Genomic DNA, 23,055 nt, shown 5'->3' with positions numbered 1-23,055 from the left:
AGCCTTTGCATATGATTTAGATAAAATGATGCTCTAGTTTACATCAGATTCACTTCTATAGTCTTCCACATCCAGAGCAATGAAAATAACTTCCAGAAATGTACTGGTAGAGAATTCTGAATCCAGAATTCTCACTTATCACCAGGCTTGGCGATTCTTGGAGCTGAGTCAGAGTTAGGAATTACCTTTTAAGCATAGTTGTATGTAAGAAGAAAACAGCCTTATTTACACATTGATTGGTGACCTACAAGGAAAACTATTATAATAAACAGATCCTTCCCTCATTTTACAAGCACAGAAGACAAGCACCTTCCACAAGGAAGCATAGAGTAACCTCCTCCCCTGCCATCTTCATTAGATGTGTATGTATAGCAACAGAAACCTCAAAACTACTGAATAGTGCTGATAAAGAAAAATCAAAATATCAATTCTTACTTCAATGTAGCTTTATATTCCATCCCAGTCTGGTATTGATTCAACACTTCATTGCCTGTGTAATGTTCTCAATGTAATAAAAACGTGTACTTTCTCTCCAGGTACCCTTCCTGGTATTTACTTCCATTCCACTCCTACGTTTCCCACAACACATTGTAAATGTGCATCCATTGCTAAGACTCTACACATTTCTCATTCAGTTAAAAGTGCTGATCAGTACAAAAGCAGTGAATATATTTTAAACTTGCTGAAAGGAAGGTGTCTGTAAAGCAGTGAGACCAGAAAATGAGCTCTAATTAGAGACAACAGCGTGAAGAAGGTGCAGTTCAAAAACACGCCTGTTTATGTGATATGTCTACATATGGCTTTTTGGCTATAATGATATATCTAATTGTGTTTAAATGTGTTTATTTTGCAGGATATCCTTCTGTTTATGTGACAAATGTTTCTATTTCTGTTACATCTTTTCTATATTATTTCCCAGATCCATACAGTTCAATTCCCTAGTGCTAAAGCGTCTCCTGCTTTGGCAAGCCTCCCTAACAAGGAATGATGAGAAGGACAGGGCAGGGGCTGGGACTGATGGTGGGGAGAGAAGAGGATTCAAAACCTGCCATCACTAAAACTGCAGACACAAACCCTTTCCCAGTTCATGGGCACTGCCAGCCACGTGCTGCAGCTGTGAGCACAGAGCACACTGGCACTGCCCCCTCTGCTTTGGCACACTGGCACCCTGCTCCTCGGGGGTGCCCTGGTGAGCTTGTGTGACAGATAATACATAATCTCTGCTAATTGTGACAAAATAGGTTTAATCCTCATAGAAAAATGCCTGGGCAAGAGTGCTGCATTAGTTTCTCATCACACCTGTTTCCTTTGGCATCATTTACATCATCTGCTACAACACACTCCTCTGCCCAGTGCAGAGACAACACAGTGAAGAGCACAAGCTCTTCTATTTTGGATTCTATTTTGGCTCATACACAATCAACCCATTTTCTATTCTGGAACTGTTTATTTCCAGCAATGTGAAATGAGCCAGAAAGAATACCACTTGCCTATCAGATGCCAAGGAGAACTCAGAGGAATGACAATTAGAATGTTTCTTGATGTGGTGAGAGCAGTTGATATGAAACATAGAGAAATAACTGAAATGTAGCCTTTCAGTGTTATTTTTGCAGTTGTTTTATAACCACACTTCAAAGTTTTTCTTCCAGCTGATGTAAAAAGAAGGCAGATGAAAGCAGGAGAAAGGCACAACAAGCCACCTTGCCAAGTTTATGCCTAGATGGTATTCATTCCTTACTTCTGTGGATTTGCTTTTTCTACTTTATCTCATATAATGCAAATGATATACTAAATAACAGAGTGCTTAAAAGGAAAAAAAGGGTTGGAAGAATTATTGGTGATCTTTATGCAAGGCATTAGGTGTATCTATGCTCATCTGACAATAAATCATGTATTTTGCACATATGTGTGCACTAGGAATAGTCCTCATGATTTCAATGCAATCATCAACAATTAACCATGCACAAGCCTGAGGGTTTGTGCTCTATGAATCATTTTACATTCAGCATTTATTTGTACACCACCTAAGGCAAAGAGAAGGATTTAAGACTCTAGAACCACGAAAAATAAAGTAAAAATGTCAAAGCTATTGCATTTTGAGCATGTATCCAAATTCCATCAACTTTACCAGCAGCTATTCCTATGCTTATTAAACTTACATTTTCGGTCTGCAAAGCTTACGAGTTTTTCATGTTTCTACGATGTAAAGTCATGTTTTTACATGAACAGTTCTTAACTGAGATATTCTTAATGAACTCATTTTGTAATGTGAACATTAAAAACTACCAGTCCATTCTTTCATCTTAGCTTCAAGGAAATGCCCACTTTTAATACATTTAAAAATAGCGATCTCATTTTGTTCCTATTGGGGTTTTGTTTTATCTGATAATAAATCAACTTATAGCTTTGAAATTCAGCATGCTTTTCTATCCAGATGTATGTAGGAGATGGTGAAAAACCTGGTGAAAACCTTCCCAAGAGGGCAAAATGCTACCAGGGTTGTGGGAATCACCTCAGGATCAGCCCTCTGGAAGCCTCTCAGCACGACAGACCTCCTGATGTTCCCATCCATACTTTAAGAATAACTTTTTTATAATTGGGAGGTTTAGATTGGACATTCGGGAGAATTTCTTCACAGAAAGGGTGATTAGATACTGGAATGGGATGTCCAGGGAGGTGGTGAAGACACCGTCCCTGGAAGGGTTTAAGCAAAATTGGATGTAGCTCTCAGGGCCGTGGTCTGGTTGACACGGTGGTGTTTGGTGGACTCAGTGGTCTCTGAGGTCTGAACCGAACTGATTCTGTGGTAAGCTGCCACACGCTGCTCTTCCGAACCCGCCCTGAAATGTCTTTGTCCGTGATGCCGACACCGGCAGCCCCGCGGGCGGGCCGGCGCTCCGGCCGCCCTGCTGCCACAGCCGGGCCCGGGCCGCGCTCCCTCAAGGCAGCGCTGCCGGCCGCGGCCCCGTGGCCCCCGTGCCCACGGCTCCGTGCCCGGCCATGGCTCCGAGCCCCCCACACCCGCAGGGGCTGCCCCGCTCCCAGCGCGGGGCTCCAGCTCCACCTCCCGGCCCGGCCGCGGCGCCGGGCGGGGCCCGGGGAGCGGCTCCGCCTCGCCCGGCTGTGCCGCCCCTCACGGCCGGCACCGCCTGCCGGCCCGCCCCGGAAAGGGCCGCCCGGGCCCGTCTCTTCCGGGGGCGCTGGGGCCGGCATGAGCGACGTGGTGGAGCGGACGCTGAGCGCCCTGCCCGGGCTGCTGGGGCAGCACGACCCCGGCGCCGGCCCGGGCGGCGCCGGCGGCCCCGGCAGGGTGTCGGCCTCCTCCCGGCTCGGGAGCCTCATCCGGAGCATCACGGCGCTCACCTCCAAGCACGTACGGGCTGCGGGGCCGAGCTCCTCTCCCTTCCCGCCCCGGGGGAGCCGGCGCGGGGCTGGGCTGGGGGCCCCGGGCGCGGCGTCTCCCCTCGGCCGCGGGGCTGGGTCGGGCTGCCCACGGTAAACGCCCCGGTAAACTCCCCGTGTCTGTGGGTGGCCGCGTTGTGCTGCTCTGGGGCACGGGCTGGGCAAGCGCGGCCCGGCTGGAGCTGTGCTGGAGGCGAGCGGCCCGGAGCGAGGTACACAGTGCCCTGAGACAGCGAGGGGCACCGCCGCTACCGTGTCTGCCCTGAGTGTTCGCTCACATGCCGCCCGTGGAAATCTCTGAGAGGTTAAAACAAACTTAATTTTTCTAGGAAGAAGAAAAATTAATCCAGCAGGAACTAACCAGTTTGAAAGCAACAGTTTCAGCCCCCACCACAACCCTTGTAAGTTCTGTTAATGGGTGCAGGCTGTGGAGCAGCACACCGAGGGTGAAGGACAGCAGTGTTCTCACTCTTTATGACAGGTGGTTGTGCAGGTTATCTGCTTTATAGATATTTAATCATCAGCATTAAACCATACATGAGGTTTTGCAGCATGGTTAAAATAGAGAGAACACTGTGATTCTGCTTGATGTGAATAAACTCTAATGATATGACCCTACTGCCATTCTGTAGTTTCTGAAATAGCGCAGACAGCAAAAGGTGATGAACTGCTTCCATCAAATAATGCTTTTAGCAGCTGACATTGTTCTTACAATAAGTTTGTGCTCTATAAGAAGCTGTGCTTTGTCGTATGCACTATTGTCATGTCTGAGTTTCAGGAGATGATGTATTCTGGTTTGAGTTAATTAATACATATATCAGTCCTATGAATGAGGATTTTTGAAGGGAAAAACTAAGTTTTATTTCCCATGTAGTGAGAAACCATCTGAAGTCAGGGTAATTGGTAAAAAATAATTTGTATTAACAGTGTGATTACCATAATGCTTCGGCTAATTAACATTTTTTATGTTGTCATAGATAATTTACTGTTCATCACATGCATGCTAATGAAGAACTTTTTTAGGGGTAGAATTGGGGGAGTTCTGCCTTTTTTAGCAGAAATTTAATACTGCTTTGCAGAAGAAGTTCATGGCAAATAAAAAATTATGAATACTGAGATTTTAGAAAATCCATGAATAGACATGCTTCTGTGAAATAAAGTTCTCTGTTTCGGTAGAGCAGTGAAGAAGAGCGTAAAATATGTTGGAATTAAAAATTTCAATAATTTCTCTTCAATTATTTGTTTCTGCTATTTCAGAGACTGATGAAAGAATGCATGGTGAGACTCATCTATTGTGAAATGCTGGGCTACGAGTCTTCCTTTGGATACATCCATGCAATCAAACTTGCCCAGCAAGGGAATCTTCTGGAGAAGAGAGTTGGTATGTGCATGGAGCTGTAGCCTTTATAATGAACTCAAACTCCCAGTTTTAAATTTTTCCAGGATTTATAATTCATGTCAAATACAACCTACTTGAATGTTTCTCTGCTTTCTTGGTCTTGTTTCACAGTCTGTTACCTTTTGAAATGATCTAAATCCTTAGCTTGTGAGGTGCTCTGTGTGTGATTGCAGCACAGAAGGCAGGGGAAATGAATTTATTTTTAATTATCAGTTCTTCAGCTGTAAAAATATTGTCATGTCTCTTATTTCTCACAACTTATGAATTCTTAGCTGTTATTTGTTGAGCTTTACTGCAACTCTAAATGTAATTGATTTGCCTGGAAAAAGAGAATCTTGATATTTAAAATGTGAGCAACTGTTATCCAACAAGTTTTTTTTTTGTTGGGTTTTTGTAGCTGTTTGAATCAACTCTTCTTGTGTTACAGTCTTAAAATTTCTGTAATAAAGTTTCTTATTCCTTGAAAATAGTAATGAAGGCTGCTTTCTTTTATAGGTTACTTGGCAGTTTCTCTATTTCTACATGAAAATCATGAACTGCTACTTCTACTTGTGAACACAGTTGTGAAGGTATAGTGTTTTGGAAAAAAAATAAAATAAAATGAAATCTTCCAGGCACAGGAGAGGCTGTTCCCATGTGCCAGGAGATGAGCCAGTGGGGAAGAAGACCTGCTTGAACAGAGAGTTTTGACTGGAACTTGGTGTGAGGTGCTGTGGGATGAAAAACTTGGACCAATTTTTCCTGTTGTGTCACACACCATCTAATTACTTCTATATTCCTTTCTTAAAGTTGCTGTTTCTTTGATTAGCAAAGACAATCTGAAATGACTCTCCCTGCCTTTTTAATTTGATCTTGATGTTCTTGCTCTTGAAGCCATATTTTAAACGTTTTTTCAGAGGATATACACCATAAACTTAACTTTATAAATGTACCAATTGTTTACTTTCCCAATTCCAGGAGAAGCCATGCATGCATGTTGCAATGTTAGCTTTGGCTTTTAGCTGATGGCAAGTGTTTGTTGCCTTCTCTGAGCTCATCTGATAACTTTGACAGAAAATGGAAATACATTTTGAAGTGCCACTGAAAATCTCTTACTGCTGTCTCTTACATGGAGGAATTATGACTTACTATAATTCTTTCTGTGTAGTGTTTACTTTTATACTGCAGTAGGCCAAAGTCCCAGAAATTATAGATTGGAAGTGATGCTTGTTTTATTGCTGTGATTGAAAACTGGTTTATTATATTTAAAAAGATGGCTTGAAACTCACAAAGAGCTAAACCAAAATAAGGACTGAAACTTATCTGGGAGAGATGAACAAGTTACATCAGCTGGAAATCCCACACATATAATTTGTTTTGAAATATAATTGTAGTCTTCATAAATTCACCCACTGTTTTTTTTGGTTTAAGGTTACAGTGTATATACAGTAAATATACCTAGTATATTTAATTTTATTTAAGAGAGACTGAGATTGTTAGTTTTGTAGAATGTTACTTGTGATTTGCATTAGCTTCTTAGGAAGTAGGTAATATTTAAGTGTACAGATAGGTAATTGGCAGTATTATTGAGCTTGCACATTTTTTTAATTCTTTTGGCTAGATCAAAAGCAGCAGAGAGAGTACTACTGAATTCTGTGGGAAGTGACTAATCTGCCTGATCCAGATAGGGACTCAACATATTATTGCAGTCATTTCAGTAAACAAAAATTGATTGTAGCTCTATGTGTTAATGTTGCACACATTTAAAATAAAAATTTCTTATTTCAAATGAGGAGTGTGAGGAGCTGCCTGTTCCCCCTGCAGCCTGTTGAGCTCAGTGGGAGCTGGCTCCTCTCAGGCACGAGCAGGGTGCTGGCTGTGGGGGCTCTCGAGGAGGGGTAGGTCCAGCCTGCTTGTGAAAGATGTGGGGATGTCTGTGCAGAACTTAAAAGTCTAAGAATTAATTACCTATCTTTTCTGTAACAGGACTTGCAGAGCACTAATCTTGTAGAGGTGTGCATGGCATTGACTGTTGTCAGCCAGATCTTTCCACGGGAGATGATTCCAGCTGTTCTGCCCCTAATAGAAGACAAGCTTCAGCATTCTAAGTATGTATTCATTGCAGGACTTCAAATGGCCTTGTACAGCTGAATAATTTAATTTTGTAGGTAGTTTTAGTAAGCTGGTGTTTCCTCTCGCAGTTGGTCTTTTCTAGTCTTCACCTTTAGAAATTAATCCTCTCCTTGTGTTTTTTCTTGGATTCTTGTCTCATTTATTTGCAACTTGACTGAGTATTGAATAGATAGCAATTTTTTTCATAGTCAGCATGGATAGGTAAATGTAATTGAATTTATTTGCTGGAGTCCTTTTAACCAATATGCATGAAGAAGTGTTTGTAGAGTAGGTGGGGAAACAGATCCAGATCCTTCAACTTCACTGATACTTTTTTCATACAGCTCTTTAGAGAAACTGATAAAGGTGTATCTGTGGATACCCTTGATTTGTTTGAATTGTAGTTTAATATATCCCATAAATAGAGAAAAATGCTGTAATTATTGATTGATTAGAAAGGGAATTGCAGAATGAATTAATTCTTCTAGACAGGTATTTTTTTGGAGCTGCATTTATGATCACAGCAGATGAATCAGGGCCTATTTTATTTTTTATTTTATGGATATTGTTTAAATCATCCATCTGACATCCATCCCTGCTAAACTTTAGAGCTGGCTTTGTCACTTCCTCACTTAGGGGGTATTTACAAAGTCATTTGTTACCAATATGGTAAAACACAGGGTCTCGTCTCTACAAATCATGATATTCTGGCGTCTGGCAGGTTTTCTTGTAAAGTCAAGTACTTAAAGTACACTTGTTTTGTTAAGTGTAAATCTCATTTCAGGGAAATCATCCGAAGAAAAGCTGTTCAAGCTTTGTATAAATTCTATCTCATTGCTCCTAATCAAGTCCAGCACATCCATGATAAGTTCCGGAAGGCTTTATGTGACAGGGATGCTGGAGTCATGGCTGCTTCTTTGCATATTTATCTGCAAATGATTAAGGTAGGCAAAGAACTAGAAGCACAACTGAATTTGGGAGATTTTTTTTTATTTTTAATACACAGTGTGCTCTACAAAGGTCTTGCAGAAAAAACTCACTTGTAGCAGTTATGAAAGTTAATTTATGTGGTCATGTGTTTCATTTGTTTCAGCCAGTTCTCTTTAGCTGAACAGATCCACTTCTTGCAGGGTCTGAATGCTCAGCATTGCTGGGTCCTGAGCTAGAGGATCTAAGTCCTACAATGGGTTAAAGGGAAATTTCCTTGTGTGTTACACCTGCTCTGTGTGCAAATGTGTGAGACAAGAGGGTAGGCTTGAAGTGAAGAGCTTAGGGGTGCTGAGGGTTGAGAGCAGAAGTCTGATTTAAAGAACTGATGCCATCAGTTCAGGTATTTTGATCTTACTCAAGCTGTGGATTGTTTTTACTTTTGAGTTGCTGTATTGAAATATTTGAATTGTATTCAATTTTCATTGTATAGGAAAACTCATCTGGATACAAGGACTTGACTGGGAGTTTTGTGACTATCCTGAAGCAGGTGGTGGGAGGAAAGCTCTCTGCTGATTTCAACTATCACAGCGTGCCAGCACCATGGCTACAAATTCAGCTTTTAAGGATTTTTGGGCTGTTGGGAAAAGATGATCCAAGGTAACCAGATTTTTCTCTGTGACTGATAATTTGAAGGTACAAAGAGTACAGTAACAGCCTAAACCTTGCAGACTGTAAGAGACTTTCAGTGTTGACATTCTTGCACATTTGCTTTTAACCAAGACAGTGAGCAGATTGATTTCTGCAAAAGTACTTTTATTAGCTTCTGGATTGTCTAAACAATTGATTGTTGTGCAATATGATTAAAATGTAATTTTACTGGGACTTCTATTACAACGTTACCAAATGACAGTGAAAATCTGGAGTAAAGCTATTTTTAAAAAATGCTGCCATTTTGTTAGGACCTAGTTGTCTGTGATCCTTTTCCTATTGACCTTTCTATTTATGCAAGCAGCAAGGGAAGTGTTTTTATTCTTATAGTATGGCAAATGTTTCTTTTGAAAGTTTCAAGTATCCTGATAAATGCCATTTAGGATCACGTTATAGAGCTGTGCTGTGGTGAAGGGAATTTGTGAATATGAATAATGTGTTACAGGTTTCAATAATAGCTTTGAACTGTTTGGCAGAATAAGACTACATGCTTATCAGTGCTGCAATTAATTGTAAATATTTTCTTAAACAGGACAAGTGAATTGATGTATGATGTTTTAGATGAATCTGTAAGAAGAGCAGAGATTAATCATAATATTACATATGGTGGGTAAGGTTATTTTATGTAATTATCAGTATTTGAAAACATAGGAAATGAGTAGTTGATTGTGCTAAAATATTTACACAGTACTTTTGAAAAATCTAATTATAGTCATAACATTAATTGTATTCTTATGTGTCCAACTAGTAAATAGTACCACAAGTGATGCATTGCTGAACAACAGAAATTATTTATCACTGAAGTAAAACACATCTGTATACAGGGAATTCTATTTGGCTCAAAAGCCTTTATCCTGTATTTGCATTGACCTTGCCCTTAAATACAGAAAGTCAGCTGCTTCCTGAAGGCTTTTATTGGACATTGCTTCAGTTGAAATAAGCAATAAAAGAAAATCCTGCTGCTACATCTCTGTGTTAGAAATGCTTCCATCTTCACTGCCCTGAGAAAGGCAATAGAGCTCAAGGACAGTGTCAGTTCTCTGCAGCTGTGGAGAGCTTCTCCTCTGGGCACAGTTAATGAACATTACACCTCCAGAGCTCAGTGACAGTGCTGCCTGTGAAAGGAAGTCTTTGGCACAAGTCTCAATTGAAAATTTCTAAAACATAGCACGAGGTTCATTTTGATAGAAGTTCATGGTCTTCTCCATAGAGAAAGCTGCTTTTGTTCCTACTACAAAGCAAAAGGAATAGTTGCATTGTTAACTTTTTTCCTACTAAAAGATTGAGCAATTTATTTGTCTTTTTAGTTTGTCTTCTCCTCTCCAGGTCTTAATACCTCCCCCAAATCCCTGTTCTGATGCTCTGGAACTCTACTTTAGGAGCTGTTTTACTCCTAAAAAACCCTACCACCCCAGGTTTTTTATTGTTAAATAAAGCCCTGCAGATGTGCCAAAGTCCCAGTGCTAACGGAATGGAAAGAAATTTGAGACTTCCTTAAAAAAACAGTGAGGGGTAAAACAAAAAAGGAACATGGCTCAAAGCTGTAGTTGTAACACCTACATCATACATTTGTTGTAAAGCATTGTGTAAGCTTCACTTCCACACAAAGGGGAACTTTAGGGAAGTCTCTTTTAGTAAATAATAAATCTCTTTTAGTAAATAATAAATAAGAAAGCATCTGTCAAGTGTTTAGAGTATTCAGCCGATTGATTCTGTCCTTTTAGGCAGGAACACACAAGTTATTGGGAGGTGTGTTGACTTTTAATACAGACTATTTGCATTTGCCAAGAGTTAAACATTAAATTTGTTTTGAGCACTGAAAGAGACAAAGTGAGCAGTTCATTATGATTTGTACAAGGACATAGAATTTAGGTATGTAGTTTTGTTCACCTATGGCAAGTATTTTATAAAACTATGGTTAATAATCCCTGACAAAAGTAAAATGTAATTCTGAGTGATTGCTCTTTCTTTTAAAAAGTCATTGGTTATGGCATATTCCTTGCAGACAGTTTTGTTGTGTGCTAGTCTTTCTCAGATTTAGTTTGTAATGGCTAAGGAAGAGAGGAGGTTGTCTATTGAATAGGTCAGTTAGTGACTGAATTACAAGAACAACTGAAAATTACATCCTGATTTTAAGCCCTGAGTAATTTGGGAGGCTAACTTGGTCTGAATCTTTGCCCAAATTGTTGCCATAAAATTATTTTTTATGTATTGTTGAGTTTAATTCTAGACTTTTCTCAAACAACTGTACAAAGCTGTTGGTTTTTTTCTGTTTTGTGTTTTGATTTTTCATTTTTTTTTCCAAGAATATTCTTGGGATGATTTTAGCTGTTGGTAGTAGCTAAGAAATGGTACAAGTTGTCAAAAATAATTAGTCTCAAATCCTTTATAGTTGTTTATTGGCTTTCTGAAGACTGTCCCAGTCCAGTGCCTTGAGCAGCTGTAGGAGACTTCAAGGTTGGAAGAACTGTAAGGACAGAAAGTTGTATGCGCAATGGCAGGGGCTACTTAAAACATGTATGTACTAAAGGAGATAGACATTTACCTGCTTTTCCTTATGTCAGATGGTACTGTCTGGTTAGATTCAGTGGGAGTGGGACAGCACTGCAGTCCTTGAGGAACACTGAGCTTGTTTATTTGTTAAAATTTTTTGGATTATTGAAGTATTCAATACACATTAATTATGTGTTTTCTCTTCCTGCAGCCATCTTATTTGAATGTGTCCAAACAATTTATACCATTTATCCCAAATCTGAATTACTTGAAAAGGCTGCCAAGTGCATTGGAAAATTTGTTTTGTCACCCAAAATTAATTTGAAATACTTAGGTAAGCATGCCTGATTTCATTACTGTGTCTTTAGTTTGGGCATAGTGGTAGCATTGCCTCGCATCACTTGCAATCATTTACATTCCAGGTTTAAAGGCTCTGACCTATGTTATCCAGCAGGATCCAAATCTGGCACTTCAGCACCAGATGACAATAATTGAATGTCTGGACCATCCAGATCCCATTATTAAAAGGGAGGTCAGTGATTTTCTAATTGTCAGAATTTAAGTTAATTGTTAAGGTGGGTGGTGAGTTTTGTAAAATGAGTAGTGTAAAAATGTCATGTTTCCATAATTGTGAGAGAGCAGTTACAAACAGTATTAATGTGACAAGCTGTGTAGATAAGCAGTGTATTTCATTTAAGAATAGTTGCTCAATTTGGTGTTCTAAAGCTGCTGTCTGCCTGCTTCATTTTTTGAGTCATCAGAACCAATTAATTTTTTGTGCTTTCTCTTTCAGACTTTAGAGCTTCTCTATAGGATTACAAATGGGCAGAATGTAGTTGTCATAGTCCAGAAGATGCTTGACTACTTAAAAGAAAGCAAAGAAGAATATGCTATCATCAACTTAGGTGGCAAAATAGCAGAACTAGCTGAGAAATATCCTTTTATTTTTCTGAACTAGCTGAGAAATATCCTTTTGTTTTTTTGAAACTTTGAAGTCAGAGCTCAGGCACCTGTAGCATTGATACCCATCAAAGCATCTTCCATGAGCTTGTGAAGTAGGAAGTGTTAGAGCTGTGCTTTCCAGCCTTTCAAATGCAAAGGAAGTATGCAAAAGAAAGCACATACAAAAGTTACTGCAGTGTTTCTTCTATTTCACTTAGAGAAACTCAATTGCACACAAATTTTGGGTTTGGAATTTAGCATTAAAACCTTGTGCTTTAAATTCAAACTTTGAAGCCTTATACCACTGCATAGAGATATCTCAGTGCTAGTTGGAGTGCTGGTCTATAATTTGAAACTGATCTTCCCTGGTAGAACTCTTCATCAGTGTATGGATTTTAAGAAAAGCACACTTTGATAGAAATAAATAAAAGATTTTTTAAAAATGTTGTAGAAGATGAAAGTGATGAGTAGGGATTTGGCTTATGACTGGCATTACTGTTAGACTTACCACTGCCTGATTTCTCTGTGTGTTTTTGTTTGATTACTTGAGTTGTAAGCTCTTGATAACAGCCTTATCATCCTGTTTATGCAGTGCTTGGCATGGAGTAGTGTATTAAAAAAAGCTCTCTTGTCCCGCAGTATGCAAGAACTAATGTGATAACACTGAAATTCTGTACTGGTAAAAATTTCCTTTCATTAACTGTGTGTTTTCAGGACTTGTCTGAGAGGAGGCAAAAGCCAACTTTCAAAGTTAGCAAAGGCTGATCAAAAGTTAATACTAAAAAAAAAAACAGTGAGGATTTCTGTGAAGGGCTTCAAAATGTTTTTTGTGAAATTGGTAAATAAACAGCAAAGCACTGCTGAAAAGAACTGGTTTTTTATACTTGATCAAGTCATGCTGGGTAAGCAAAAGATTATCTGGAAGCCTAGCACACGACAAGTGAGAGCTTAAAACAGAGCAGGACAAATGTGAACATATCTCTTCCTATTGTGTAAGGCCTGCATAAACTCAACTTGCTCAACAGAGCAGTGGCTTAAGACTTTTCTAACTGACCACCAGTTTTCATGACCTTTACAGGAAACACTTTCTAAAAGATTGAGGAATATTCCCTCTTTATTTAGATGGAGCTGATATTTGCCCATCAGATCCCCAGCTTACTGGGGAGATCCTGATGGGCATTCCTTAGGAAGTACACTCGATAAGAAGGACAAAGTTATGCCTTAGCATTTCATTCCTTAACACGTGGACACGTATGCCCCTAACAATGAGTGGTTCATCCAGACCATGAATGCTGTGTTCTCTGTTGGAGGCGATGTTGTGCATTCTGATATCCCAAACAACTTTCTGAGGCTCTTGGCTGAAGGTAACTCCCCACAGGCTCTGAAGAATTAGACATATTCCTTAATAATCTGGGTTTGTTTTCTTTTCTTAAAATGTACTTTGAAATATTTGGTAGGATATATTATATGTGTTTCAGGAGCTGTGCTGTTTTCTGTCTAGGATTTGATGATGGAAAAGAAGATCATCAGCTACGGATGTATGCAGTACAGTCTTATTTAGCATTACTTGAGGAGGAAGATAAATTGTATCCACAGAAATTCCTTCAAGTCATGAGCTGGGTAAGGTAGACACACGGTCAGAATTCCTTACACAGATTTCAGGAAGCTGTCAAAGGCAATAATCTTTTTAATAAATATTTATTAAACTGTAATTTTTGGTCATTTTTACTTGAAGTCAAGCTAACATGCTTAAATCTGTTTTAGTGACCTCTTTGGTGACTGAGGACTATTAATTTGGGGTTTGTGGAAAAGCTGACTTGCTCCCTCTAAGGGAGGTGACTGTTGGAATGGCTTAGCAGCCACCTGAATCTGACTGCATACTGACAGCTTTTCTGTCTTCATCCAAACTAGCCAGATGTGGCTGTGAAATGCTCTTGTAGCCCTGCAAATGATTGCCAAGTGCTGTGCTGGTGTTATCTGATACTTGGGGAAGCTTCAGCTCCCACCCAAGGGAGAGGCTGCAGTTTGAGAAAATGGTATTTTGTCAGGGCCTAGTTATGTTTAGGTTTCTTTTCAAGACAGTTATTTGATTTTTAAAAAGCCAAAAGTTAGAGTCTATTGAGGTAAACACAAAGGTCACTTCAACCCTTTGAAATATAAAACACAATGTAGTGAAGAAATAACTTGGAACATGTTTAAATAATAGTTTCTTGAATGTGAGGTGGATTTTATTGTGTTGCTGTTTAGTACTATATTCTAATTTCAAAACTGAAAGCACTGCCCTAAATGCATATTTTGTCTGTTCTTTGTGAATAGGTGTTGGGAGAATATTTCAGTCTTGTTACAGATGTTGATCCAGAAGTTATTTTGACAAAGCTGCACCGCCTGCTGAAGAAGACTTTTGTTACTTCTGAAACTAAAGCGTGGATAATGGCTGCAGTCACCAAGATAGCATCACACACCTCCTGCTCAAAAACAGTGGATGAACTAATCCAAGAACTCAGCAGCTCTCTGGATACATGCCTGAGACAATATGCCTTTGAATTGAAGCATCTGTGTGAAGACAAAGCACTGATGAAAAGCTTGCTTCCATTTGATGCTAGTTGCAGTGACCTGGTGGTAAGACACATGCCATGTGTGTTTTTCATGAACCTCTTTGTAGTTCAGGGGGGACGAATATTTTGGTGAAAAGGTGTTTTCAAATTGAATGGTATTTGCAGTTCTCATTGGTGTAAGTCTGCTTAAAGTGAGTTTTCAGAAGCACTTTTCAGGCATATGGGATGAATCATAGTACTGTATTTCTGTACTGAAAGGTAAAGAACCATGGTGGTCTAGTTAAGTAGGCTGCAGTAGCTTTTTGCAAAATTGTCATTTCATACACCGATTTATTTTTAGTTGTCTTTTGTTTTTTCAAGGATGAGGTAGGCCTGCTTTATTGAGACAGTACTTTGAATTTCAAGGGTTTGCCTCCTATTTAAAAACTACTGATTTTGACCATGAAATTTCCACAGTAAATGATGGAAAAGATTGTGTCCATATAGCATCTTAACTGTAGATATGGGAGATGTGACATGAAGATCCTGATTTGTTGATAAGACACAATATTCTTCTGGTAACATCAGGCTCACACAGAGCAAGTGTTTTCATTGCTTTTCATTCCTTTTAATCCTGTGTAGGTAGATGCTTCCTTATCTTTTCTGGATGGGTTTGTGGCTGAGGGACTTGGTCATGGTGCAGCACCTTATAAACCTCGACACCAGAGACAAGAAGAGAAACTTTCTCAGGAAAAAGGTGACAGTTTACTGCATTTATTTAATACTGGTAAATTACCTGATAAATGTTAACAATTTAGGTGTACAGTTAATTTATCTTCTTAAAATAATAGTATCTTAATGCAGCTCTTGTCTGTAGACAAGAGCTAAGTTCAACTGAAGTATTAGTTCTGTCTAGCTGATTTATATAGATTGTTCTGCAGGTGAGAACGTCTTACTGTAATCCTTGCTGGTTCTGTAGGATTTGAAATTTATGGGGACTATTAAAGTGAAAGCCTGAGAAGTCCAGCAGTACAGGGCTATATCTATTTTCAGAAAATAGATTTCATTCTTACCTTTTTTTATGCCTCCTTGTAATTTTAAAATTGTCTGTCTTGCAGCTCTGAATTTTGAACCTTATGGACTGTCCTTTGCTTCAAGTGTGTCCTCATCCGGTGTCACTGGCAGGCAGTCCCCCACTGGTTTATCTTTTGGCTCTGACACATCTGGGAATAGTGCTGAGATGGGGCACAAAGAGTGAGTTAATTTGTGTTTGAAGTGAAGTGCACTTAAGCTTCTGTTCTTGTCAGTGTCGTGGGTCTTTGTTGCTTCATTGCATGGGACTAGAAAGAATGCAGCTGAACTTGGAAACCTCAATCACATAAGAAAATCAGGAGGTGGCATCTGTGTAATAACCAGGGAAACAGCTGATGTGGTCAGACCCTCCCACTTTCTTCACAGTCTGCAGTTTAGGTGGGAGGTAATGCAGTAAAATTGGGACAGGACTGCCTGATGATTACATCGTTTACTTTCTTCTGCCATCTTTCTTTTTCTGAAAGATAGAAGTGAGGCTAAGGTTTGCAGTTTAAAATGCTCCTTTTATTTTGGTGCACTACACATTAATTCCATATCCACAATTTCATAGAAGTTCTAACTTCATTTATACTGTGCTAAACTGGTATGCAGGAAATCTTTCCAGAATCTTTGTATTTTACTGCTCACTTTGGTCTATCAAAGGGCCAAAGTAGTGAATGGTGTTTGAGTGTTGGCATGTTTTTATGCTCACGTGGCTGATCCTGCTTTGTTTTATTTGTCTTTTTAGGACAAATACCCTGAAGCTTGAGGGAGTACGCAAGCTGTGGGGGAAAGAAGGTTACCTTCCAAAGAAAGAAAACAAAACAGGGAAAGGAAACGAGTCACAACCAGTGCCTTGTGGCAGCTTATTGGCAGGGCAGGTGGGGGAGCCTCCAGCCTTGCAGCCTGACCAAGGTGCCAGCCTGTCTGAGGGGGACAAGGAGAAGCAGCAGTTAGCATCAACTTTGTTCATTGGGTTGGGATCAAGTGCTGCTGTCAGCCTGGTAAGTGATTCTTTTGAGACTTAACAGTTTAAACTTGACATGTGGTCTTATTTAAAATTATAGATACTTACGTGCAAATGGAGATCAAATTAGTGATAAGACAAACTTCCCCCCAAGTCATTGAAAAACTATTGAGAATTGCTTTTGCAGTGTGATATTTTATTGAAACATGAAACAGTTTGATGAAGCAACCTCTGAGGCAGATCTGCTTTGGTAACTAGAACTTTCCTCTGTTTACATGTTGTGCTCCAAGTTTTAGTGTCAGTTTTCCTGAACAACTGTTCCTTGCAGAGCTGTCACCATTCATTTTGGATGTAAGGCTAGAATTTGACACCCTATGTCAAGACCATTTTTAATTTATATAATGTAGTATGTGGAACATAAAAGAATTCACTATTAGGTAATATTTTGAAGACTGGCATCATATTAGCCAGCTCAAATCTTGTCACTTAGCACTGGTTAACCAGAAACTGCCTTTGCTTAGTCTTTAATAAGAGCTTTTAGTTTAAGAGAATCTAGAGTCATTCTTGCATCATGAGCTAATTTAGTACTCTGTAAGAGATACAGCAAACCCCTGGATCCATTAAAATGTTTGGAATCTGTGTGTATTAGTCATCTGTTTTGATCCTTGGTCCTTCCTCACTGTTGCATGGTATTAACAGTAACACAGCTGGTTGCTAGGAACTTTTCCACCCTTTTTTTTTCCTTTCCTTTTCAGATGGGCAAAGCAGACACAGCTACTCAGAAGTTCAAAAGGAAATCAAAGACAAATGAAGCTCAGCAGTTCAGTGAGGAGGCATCAAACTTCCAAAACAGTGCTGCTTCAGATTTTGGTCCCTTACTTGATACAGTTCCTATTAATGTGGAAGACTCTGAGGGAATTATGCACACAAGGTTAAGGAAAGCCTCCCCTTCTTCTTCAGATATTGTAGAAGACAATTTAGCATTTGAAACACCTCAGTCCCTCAGAAAATCTGTGCTGGATGACAGACTTTCAGCTAACAGGCTGTCACAGTCATCTTTGTTTGCTGATAGTAATATTGAAATTTTTCAGCCTTCTCCAAGTGCTCAATGTGAAAGTGCCAGTGAAACACCATTGGTCCCTTCCTTACCAGAAGAACTTGAAGGGCTTCCTCACTCTGAAGGAGTGGGGCTTTGTCAGAGTGATGCCTTAGCTCTGCATTTATGTAAGGTGTGGACAGATGACTCTCTCTTGCTCATTGTTTTTGTTTCAAATAAAACCACTTCTGCACTTCAAGCTGTGAACTTAGTGTTTGAAGAAACAGAACACTTTCAGGTAAGAAACTGTTTCCATTGCATTTTAAATTCACTTGGAACTTCTTGCTTTATGCTTGCATTTAACTGTGGAGTGTTTGGTTTAATGTGGTAGCCATGCCTTTTTCCAAAGTATTTCCTATTTGTATTTACCTGATAGGCAAACATGATGCTTTCCTGACACCAAATTTATGTAAACTTCTTTCAATTTTGTTTTCAAAGGCATTAGTCATGGTTCACTCTCATGCATTTAGTTGAGGATGCAGAGGGGTTGATCAGTTTATTTTTTTACATTGGCTACTTTAGGGATTTAAATATGATTGGTAAAAGCATGTTGTAGTCATAATTAAAACTTCATTTAAATATTTGGAAAGATATTTAGGAATTGCCAATTGGTATGACTATCCACAGATTTTGCTACAAGAAGCACAGGATTATTTAACAACTCAGCAAATGATAGTCACATAAAAAGAATCAAGTGGATTGTTTCTTTTAGAATTGATTTAATCAAGGAACTGCTAATTGGTTATGGAGTCCCTTTCCTTTCCATTTCTGACTTGAATCAAACTTGTCTTGGCAGTTATAGAGAATGAAGCATCTCCTGTCTACATTTTTTTTGTAATTCACTTCAATTCCCACCCAGACCACCACCATGAATAGAATTTCTGTTACCACTTTCTTTGGAGAGCCAGGGACTACTGAGTAATCTCGAAATCCTCCTTTTTATTAGGGATGTTTTCTCAACTTCTTGCTTTTAACATGTAGCTTGAGGTACCTTGTGATGCTGCTTGCTTGTCTATTAGTTTATGGTGGGACTGAGCTACAGAATTCAGGTTCTTGGTTCAGGTTCTTTGGAGTTCAGGTTCTTTGGAGCTGGGAGAACCCAGCTGGCAGAGATCAGTTTCACTGGTGCTGTGCCTCTCATAGAACGTTTGTAGGTGTTAATAATTGATTTATCCTTCATGAGGGCTGAGAAATGGTAGCTCTGTTCACTTGTCAAATACACCAAGAAAAATCAACAGAAATAAAAGGCACACAGTTTTATAGCTGTATCTGAATCACTCGCACAACTTGACAGCAAGACTTATATTCTTTATTCCTTTTATGACACTATATAGATTTTGGAGAGTGCCACCTCCCAGTTTCCTGTAATTGAAGCTCAAAGTGTGGAACATTGCCAGAAATGTGTGAGGATGAGCAAAGTCTGTACGCAGGCAATTCTTTCTGGCTCTGTTAGTTACCAGGCAGAGATGGAAACTCGCCTTGAATTTTCAGTGACTTTATCACTGATGGACTTCATCAGGTAAATAAAATAAGCTGCAGTTTTTAAAAACACTTGTATTTAGCTTAGTGTTAGACAAGGATAGGATGATTTGGGTATTGATTGTGAAAATACAAAGCTTCACCTTGAGAAGCTAATTCAAATCTGAGATGGCTGGTAAAGATAATAAAGGGTTACTTTACACTTGCAAAAAAGGGGTAGAGTTCTAGCAAGAAGTACAAATGCAGAGAGAATATTGACAGTAACTGTTTTTGAGGAGGCTAACAGAACAGAGAACAGAAGGACATGATGCTTTAAAATATGGCATGATGTAAACATGTCAAGAGGGAACAAGTGGTTTGAGTGCAGAGACCAGAACATTGTCTGAAAAGGTTGACAACTTTTGCAGAGGAAGAAGAAAGCTCGTTCTTTTCATTTTTGAACATTGCGTTTATTTTAAGAGTAGGAAAAAACAAGTGTCCTTTGTCCAACAGTCTTTTCTTTTGAAGTGAAATTCAAAAAGTAATTGTTTTAAATTTAGAAATCTAAAGCAAGGAATAGAAACCCTTTTTAAATGTTAAGCTGAAAAGAGGAGGGGTTTGATTAGACTAATATGTATTTACTTCCTTTGTGCTCTATTGTCCAGTTGCTTCCATATAAAGGGTTTTTTTGAGACCAAAGGTATTCTGATTTATATATATTATTTGGCTAAGAAGTGTGATGAATTTCCTTTTAGGCCAATGGAAATGACTACAGAAGACTTTGGGAAGCTGTGGTTGTCCCTTTCCAATGATGTGAAGCAGAATATAAAAATGTCATCTCGCCAAGGTTCCCTTTCAGCAGCCCTGGATACACTGCAACAGAAGCTGAAACTCCACAAAGTTGACATTATAGGTAAATGAAATTATACTGTAGGGTTGCTCACAGGATAATTTGTCCCAGGAAAACAAGTGCATGGAAGAGAGTATCTTACAGGTTATCTTAATCTTACAGGTTAAGGCAGGGAATGTTTAGGAGCGTGGTAAACAAGGGGCTGGTGTCCCATGGACTTTGTTTGCCTCACTCAGGGGTCTGTGGGAAGGTGATTGAAAGATGCAAGCATTCAGCAAACAGTGGATTTTACAAAGGAGAACTTGCACTGTGAAGAGTTTTGGGTAGGACAAAAAGGGAATGAAGCTGCATGACAAGTACGAAGCTGAGCGTGATTTGTGGTGTGGAGTTAGGGGTAAGAGTAGGGGAAAACAGCACGCACGAGTGTCTGCATGGATGCATTTTCTATGAAGTCTGCTCTAGCAGTTTTTAGTTGTTGATTGTTACTTTGTTTTTCCTGTGGTCTCTCAGGTAATGAGGGAATCCTGGCCTGCCAGCTGCTCCCGGCCGTGCCCTGCCTGCTGCACTGCCGCACTCACGCGGGCATGCTGGCCCTGTGGTTCAGATCCCCGTGTGCTGCCCTTCCAGATGGTTTGCTCTATCAGTGCCAGAAGGTGATGGAGGAATCCTAAGAACAATAGTGCCTGCCTTAATTTATTTGGTGTGTGAAAGCAAATCAAAGATTTATACAGTTGCATAGATAATTACCAAAGCTAAACAAAGATACTGCTTCTTCAAGTATTAAAAGTTTTCTTCCAGCTGGCAATGTCCAAGTGGACTTGGGGAGAAATGGTGACCTAAATTACCCCTGCAATAATGCTCAGGACTGTACAGTACATTAAAGTATTGTTACCTGTGTAAGTGAAATGTATATTAATTTTGTTGTAAATGACTGAAAGTATTTATTTTTATTACACAGCTTTTATAGATGCCAACACTTATTCTTCATGGCAACTACTTAAATATGATTTTGAAGAAAACATATTTCCATTATGAGGTCAGACTTGATCAGTTATCTAATTTTATTTTGATAATTTTTCTAAAGCTATTTTTAAGCACTGCTGGCAACAAGACCCATATTGGTAGTTATATAAAATAACTTATGTAGCAACAAATGCATGGTTTTGAAACAGTTAAAAGATTCTAGGGAGCAAAAAACTTTCCATGATCTTTGATATTTACTGTGGAAGGGTTAATATCTAAATAGGTTTTTAATGGAAGTCAGGCATATGAAATTGTTTGGAAGCATCTCCTGGGGGATTATCTAAAGCCCTTCAGGTTAGTTCCTGTCTGCAGTTCTTCCTGACCCATATTTCAGTCTCATTCCCTTTCCATAGGGGTCTGTGACAGTCCCTGAGTGTTTGTGCATGTCTGAGGTGAAGTTCCCTGTGGATCAGGTCTGAGCTAACTGAGCTGGGGGCACTTGGCTGTGGACATGTTCACTCCTTGATTGTTGGGCAGTGAACGTGTTCATTGCTTTCCAGTCCACCCTGTAAATTTAATCTGGCCAAAATCCCTGTGCATGAAAATTCACAAGGGGAAAACTTCCATTTATTTTTACTTCTAATTATTTATAGCCTCAGTATGACTCATCAAATGTCTGACTTGCAGAGATGTGGTTGTGTTGTGTGTGCATGGCTGGGAACTGCAGCAAGGCATGAGGGATTAAATCAGAGCAGCAAACATGGAAAATGTCTGAGCAGATTGTCTCCTCTTCCTGAAGTAACCTCACAGTCCTGAAAATCCAGCAATCTCAATTTATTTAGATGCTAAATGAAAAATAGTACTGGTTAGTATTATTTTTAGCAGGTCATGTTTTCTATTTAAGCATCCAAGATTGTACACACAGTTCAGACATGGTATAAAGGGATTCTGCAGTGGAATTCTCTCCTTCATGTGTTTAATAATAACAAGGACACTCTTATATTTCAGCATTACTGGTTCTCACCTGATAAGCACTGGTTGTAAAGGAAAATAAAGTATTTTATTGTGCTGATGTTTTGGTAAACATTCATGAAACTATTGTAAGAATGTGAATGTGCTGATAGCAATTTTTTTTAAATCAGGCTACTTGTGTTATCACAAGTATAATCATCCAAGCAAACTTCCTTTTTTATTGTTGTTTCAGTACCCTCTTACTGAGGAATTTCAAGTGCACTGAACCTGTAAATATATTTAATGTTCTGCATACTTTAATGTTTACTTGGCACTTGAAGACAGTTTATATAATGAAAACTGATTTGTAGTGGAATAATTTCCAGCAGACAATTTCTCTGCTGGTAAATCAGACTTGTGTTATGCAATTGGACTTCTGTAATCATTGGAACTCTAATACAAGTATCTGTTTGTGGCCTATGCATTTAAACTATTTCAGCAAGGAGATGTTTTGTGTCCTGGTGTTTAAAGAACTGCAAAGACAACAATGCCTTCTGTTATTAATGTAATGTTCTCTGTAACCTTTTTCACTGTATGAATAGTGTATGTTAAGCTGTCAGTATTCTGATTCTAATTGCTTTATGGTAACATCACTTAAAGGAGTTTGCAGGGCATTGTACCTGTGTCAGTCTTTATTTTTGGATTGCCCAACAAACACTGTTCTGAATCTATCACTATACTTGCATTTCTTGCAATTTAATAAAATTCAGTTTTATTAAAAAAATGAGTTTGATACTTGTTAAATGTTCTTTTCCATCACATGTAGCAGTGTTCCTGCATATTAAGAACTAATTTCTATTTTGTTACTCTTTGCATCTGAACAGTGATGAAGAGTGTAACATCACAGAAGTCTTGAGTCCATTAATAATCTGAATGTCCTGTTTCTCAGTTGGAGATGTTGAAACAGTAAAGGACTACACTTTTTAAGCAGTATTTTGTGCCAGCTCACATTATCCATTTTTTTTTTCCAGAATACTACTACAGTATGCTTTTGTTTTTAGGCATCACAGGAGATTGCAGTATCTCTTGTTATTCACAGCTGACAGGAACAGCATATTTTTAAGTTCAGTGCAAACTAAAGCCATTGCTGTGGAGTTGGGAGCTTGGCAAGTGTGACATGGGCTGAATTGAAGGTGGCTG

General features: G+C 39.1%; 1 protein-coding gene across 3 annotated transcripts; it reads left to right on the top strand.

Moving 5' to 3' along the window:
- The first annotated feature begins 3,180 nt into the window (after nucleotides 1-3,180).
- Nucleotides 3,181-22,034, top strand: AP4E1 (adaptor related protein complex 4 subunit epsilon 1). 3 transcript variants are annotated; one of them, XM_063412524.1, is made up of 21 exons: nucleotides 3,181-3,373; nucleotides 3,732-3,803; nucleotides 4,660-4,783; nucleotides 5,297-5,370; nucleotides 6,767-6,888; nucleotides 7,677-7,836; nucleotides 8,313-8,479; nucleotides 9,063-9,136; nucleotides 11,235-11,357; nucleotides 11,446-11,555; nucleotides 11,817-11,956; nucleotides 13,217-13,329; nucleotides 13,467-13,585; nucleotides 14,282-14,584; nucleotides 15,142-15,256; nucleotides 15,618-15,753; nucleotides 16,319-16,574; nucleotides 17,293-17,871; nucleotides 18,968-19,152; nucleotides 19,847-20,004; nucleotides 20,452-22,034. In XM_063412524.1, exons 1-21 carry the CDS (start codon nucleotides 3,212-3,214, stop codon nucleotides 20,610-20,612), a joined length of 3,453 nt encoding a protein of 1,150 aa, XP_063268594.1. In that variant the 5' UTR covers nucleotides 3,181-3,211; the 3' UTR covers nucleotides 20,613-22,034. The 3 variants fall into 3 exon arrangements, with proteins under 3 accessions (XP_063268594.1, XP_063268595.1, XP_063268596.1); XM_063412525.1 differs by having other exon boundaries at nucleotides 3,231-3,614; XM_063412526.1 differs by having other exon boundaries at nucleotides 3,239-3,369.
- Nucleotides 22,035-23,055: the final 1,021 nt, after the last annotated feature.

This window comes from Prinia subflava, chromosome 15 (genome assembly GCF_021018805.1).
Source record: "Prinia subflava isolate CZ2003 ecotype Zambia chromosome 15, Cam_Psub_1.2, whole genome shotgun sequence".
Classification (NCBI taxonomy): Eukaryota; Metazoa; Chordata; class Aves; order Passeriformes; family Cisticolidae; genus Prinia; species Prinia subflava.
Note: the sequence above shows the minus strand (reverse complement) of the source record. Positions and strands in the feature narration are given on the sequence as shown.

What these genes read in the sequence shown, in the direction of transcription:
- AP4E1 (XM_063412524.1), top strand. Translation starts at nt 3,212, where the DNA reads ATGAGCGACGTGGTGGAGCGGACGCTGAGCGCCCTGCCCGGGCTGCTG. An exon ending in TTGTGAACACAGTTGTGAAG is followed by an intron (nt 5,371 to 6,766) that starts GTATAGTGTTTT and finishes TTTCTGTAACAG; the next exon opens with GACTTGCAGAGCACTAATCT. An exon ending in GCTGAGATGGGGCACAAAGA is followed by an intron (nt 15,754 to 16,318) that starts GTGAGTTAATTT and finishes TTGTCTTTTTAG; the next exon opens with GACAAATACCCTGAAGCTTG.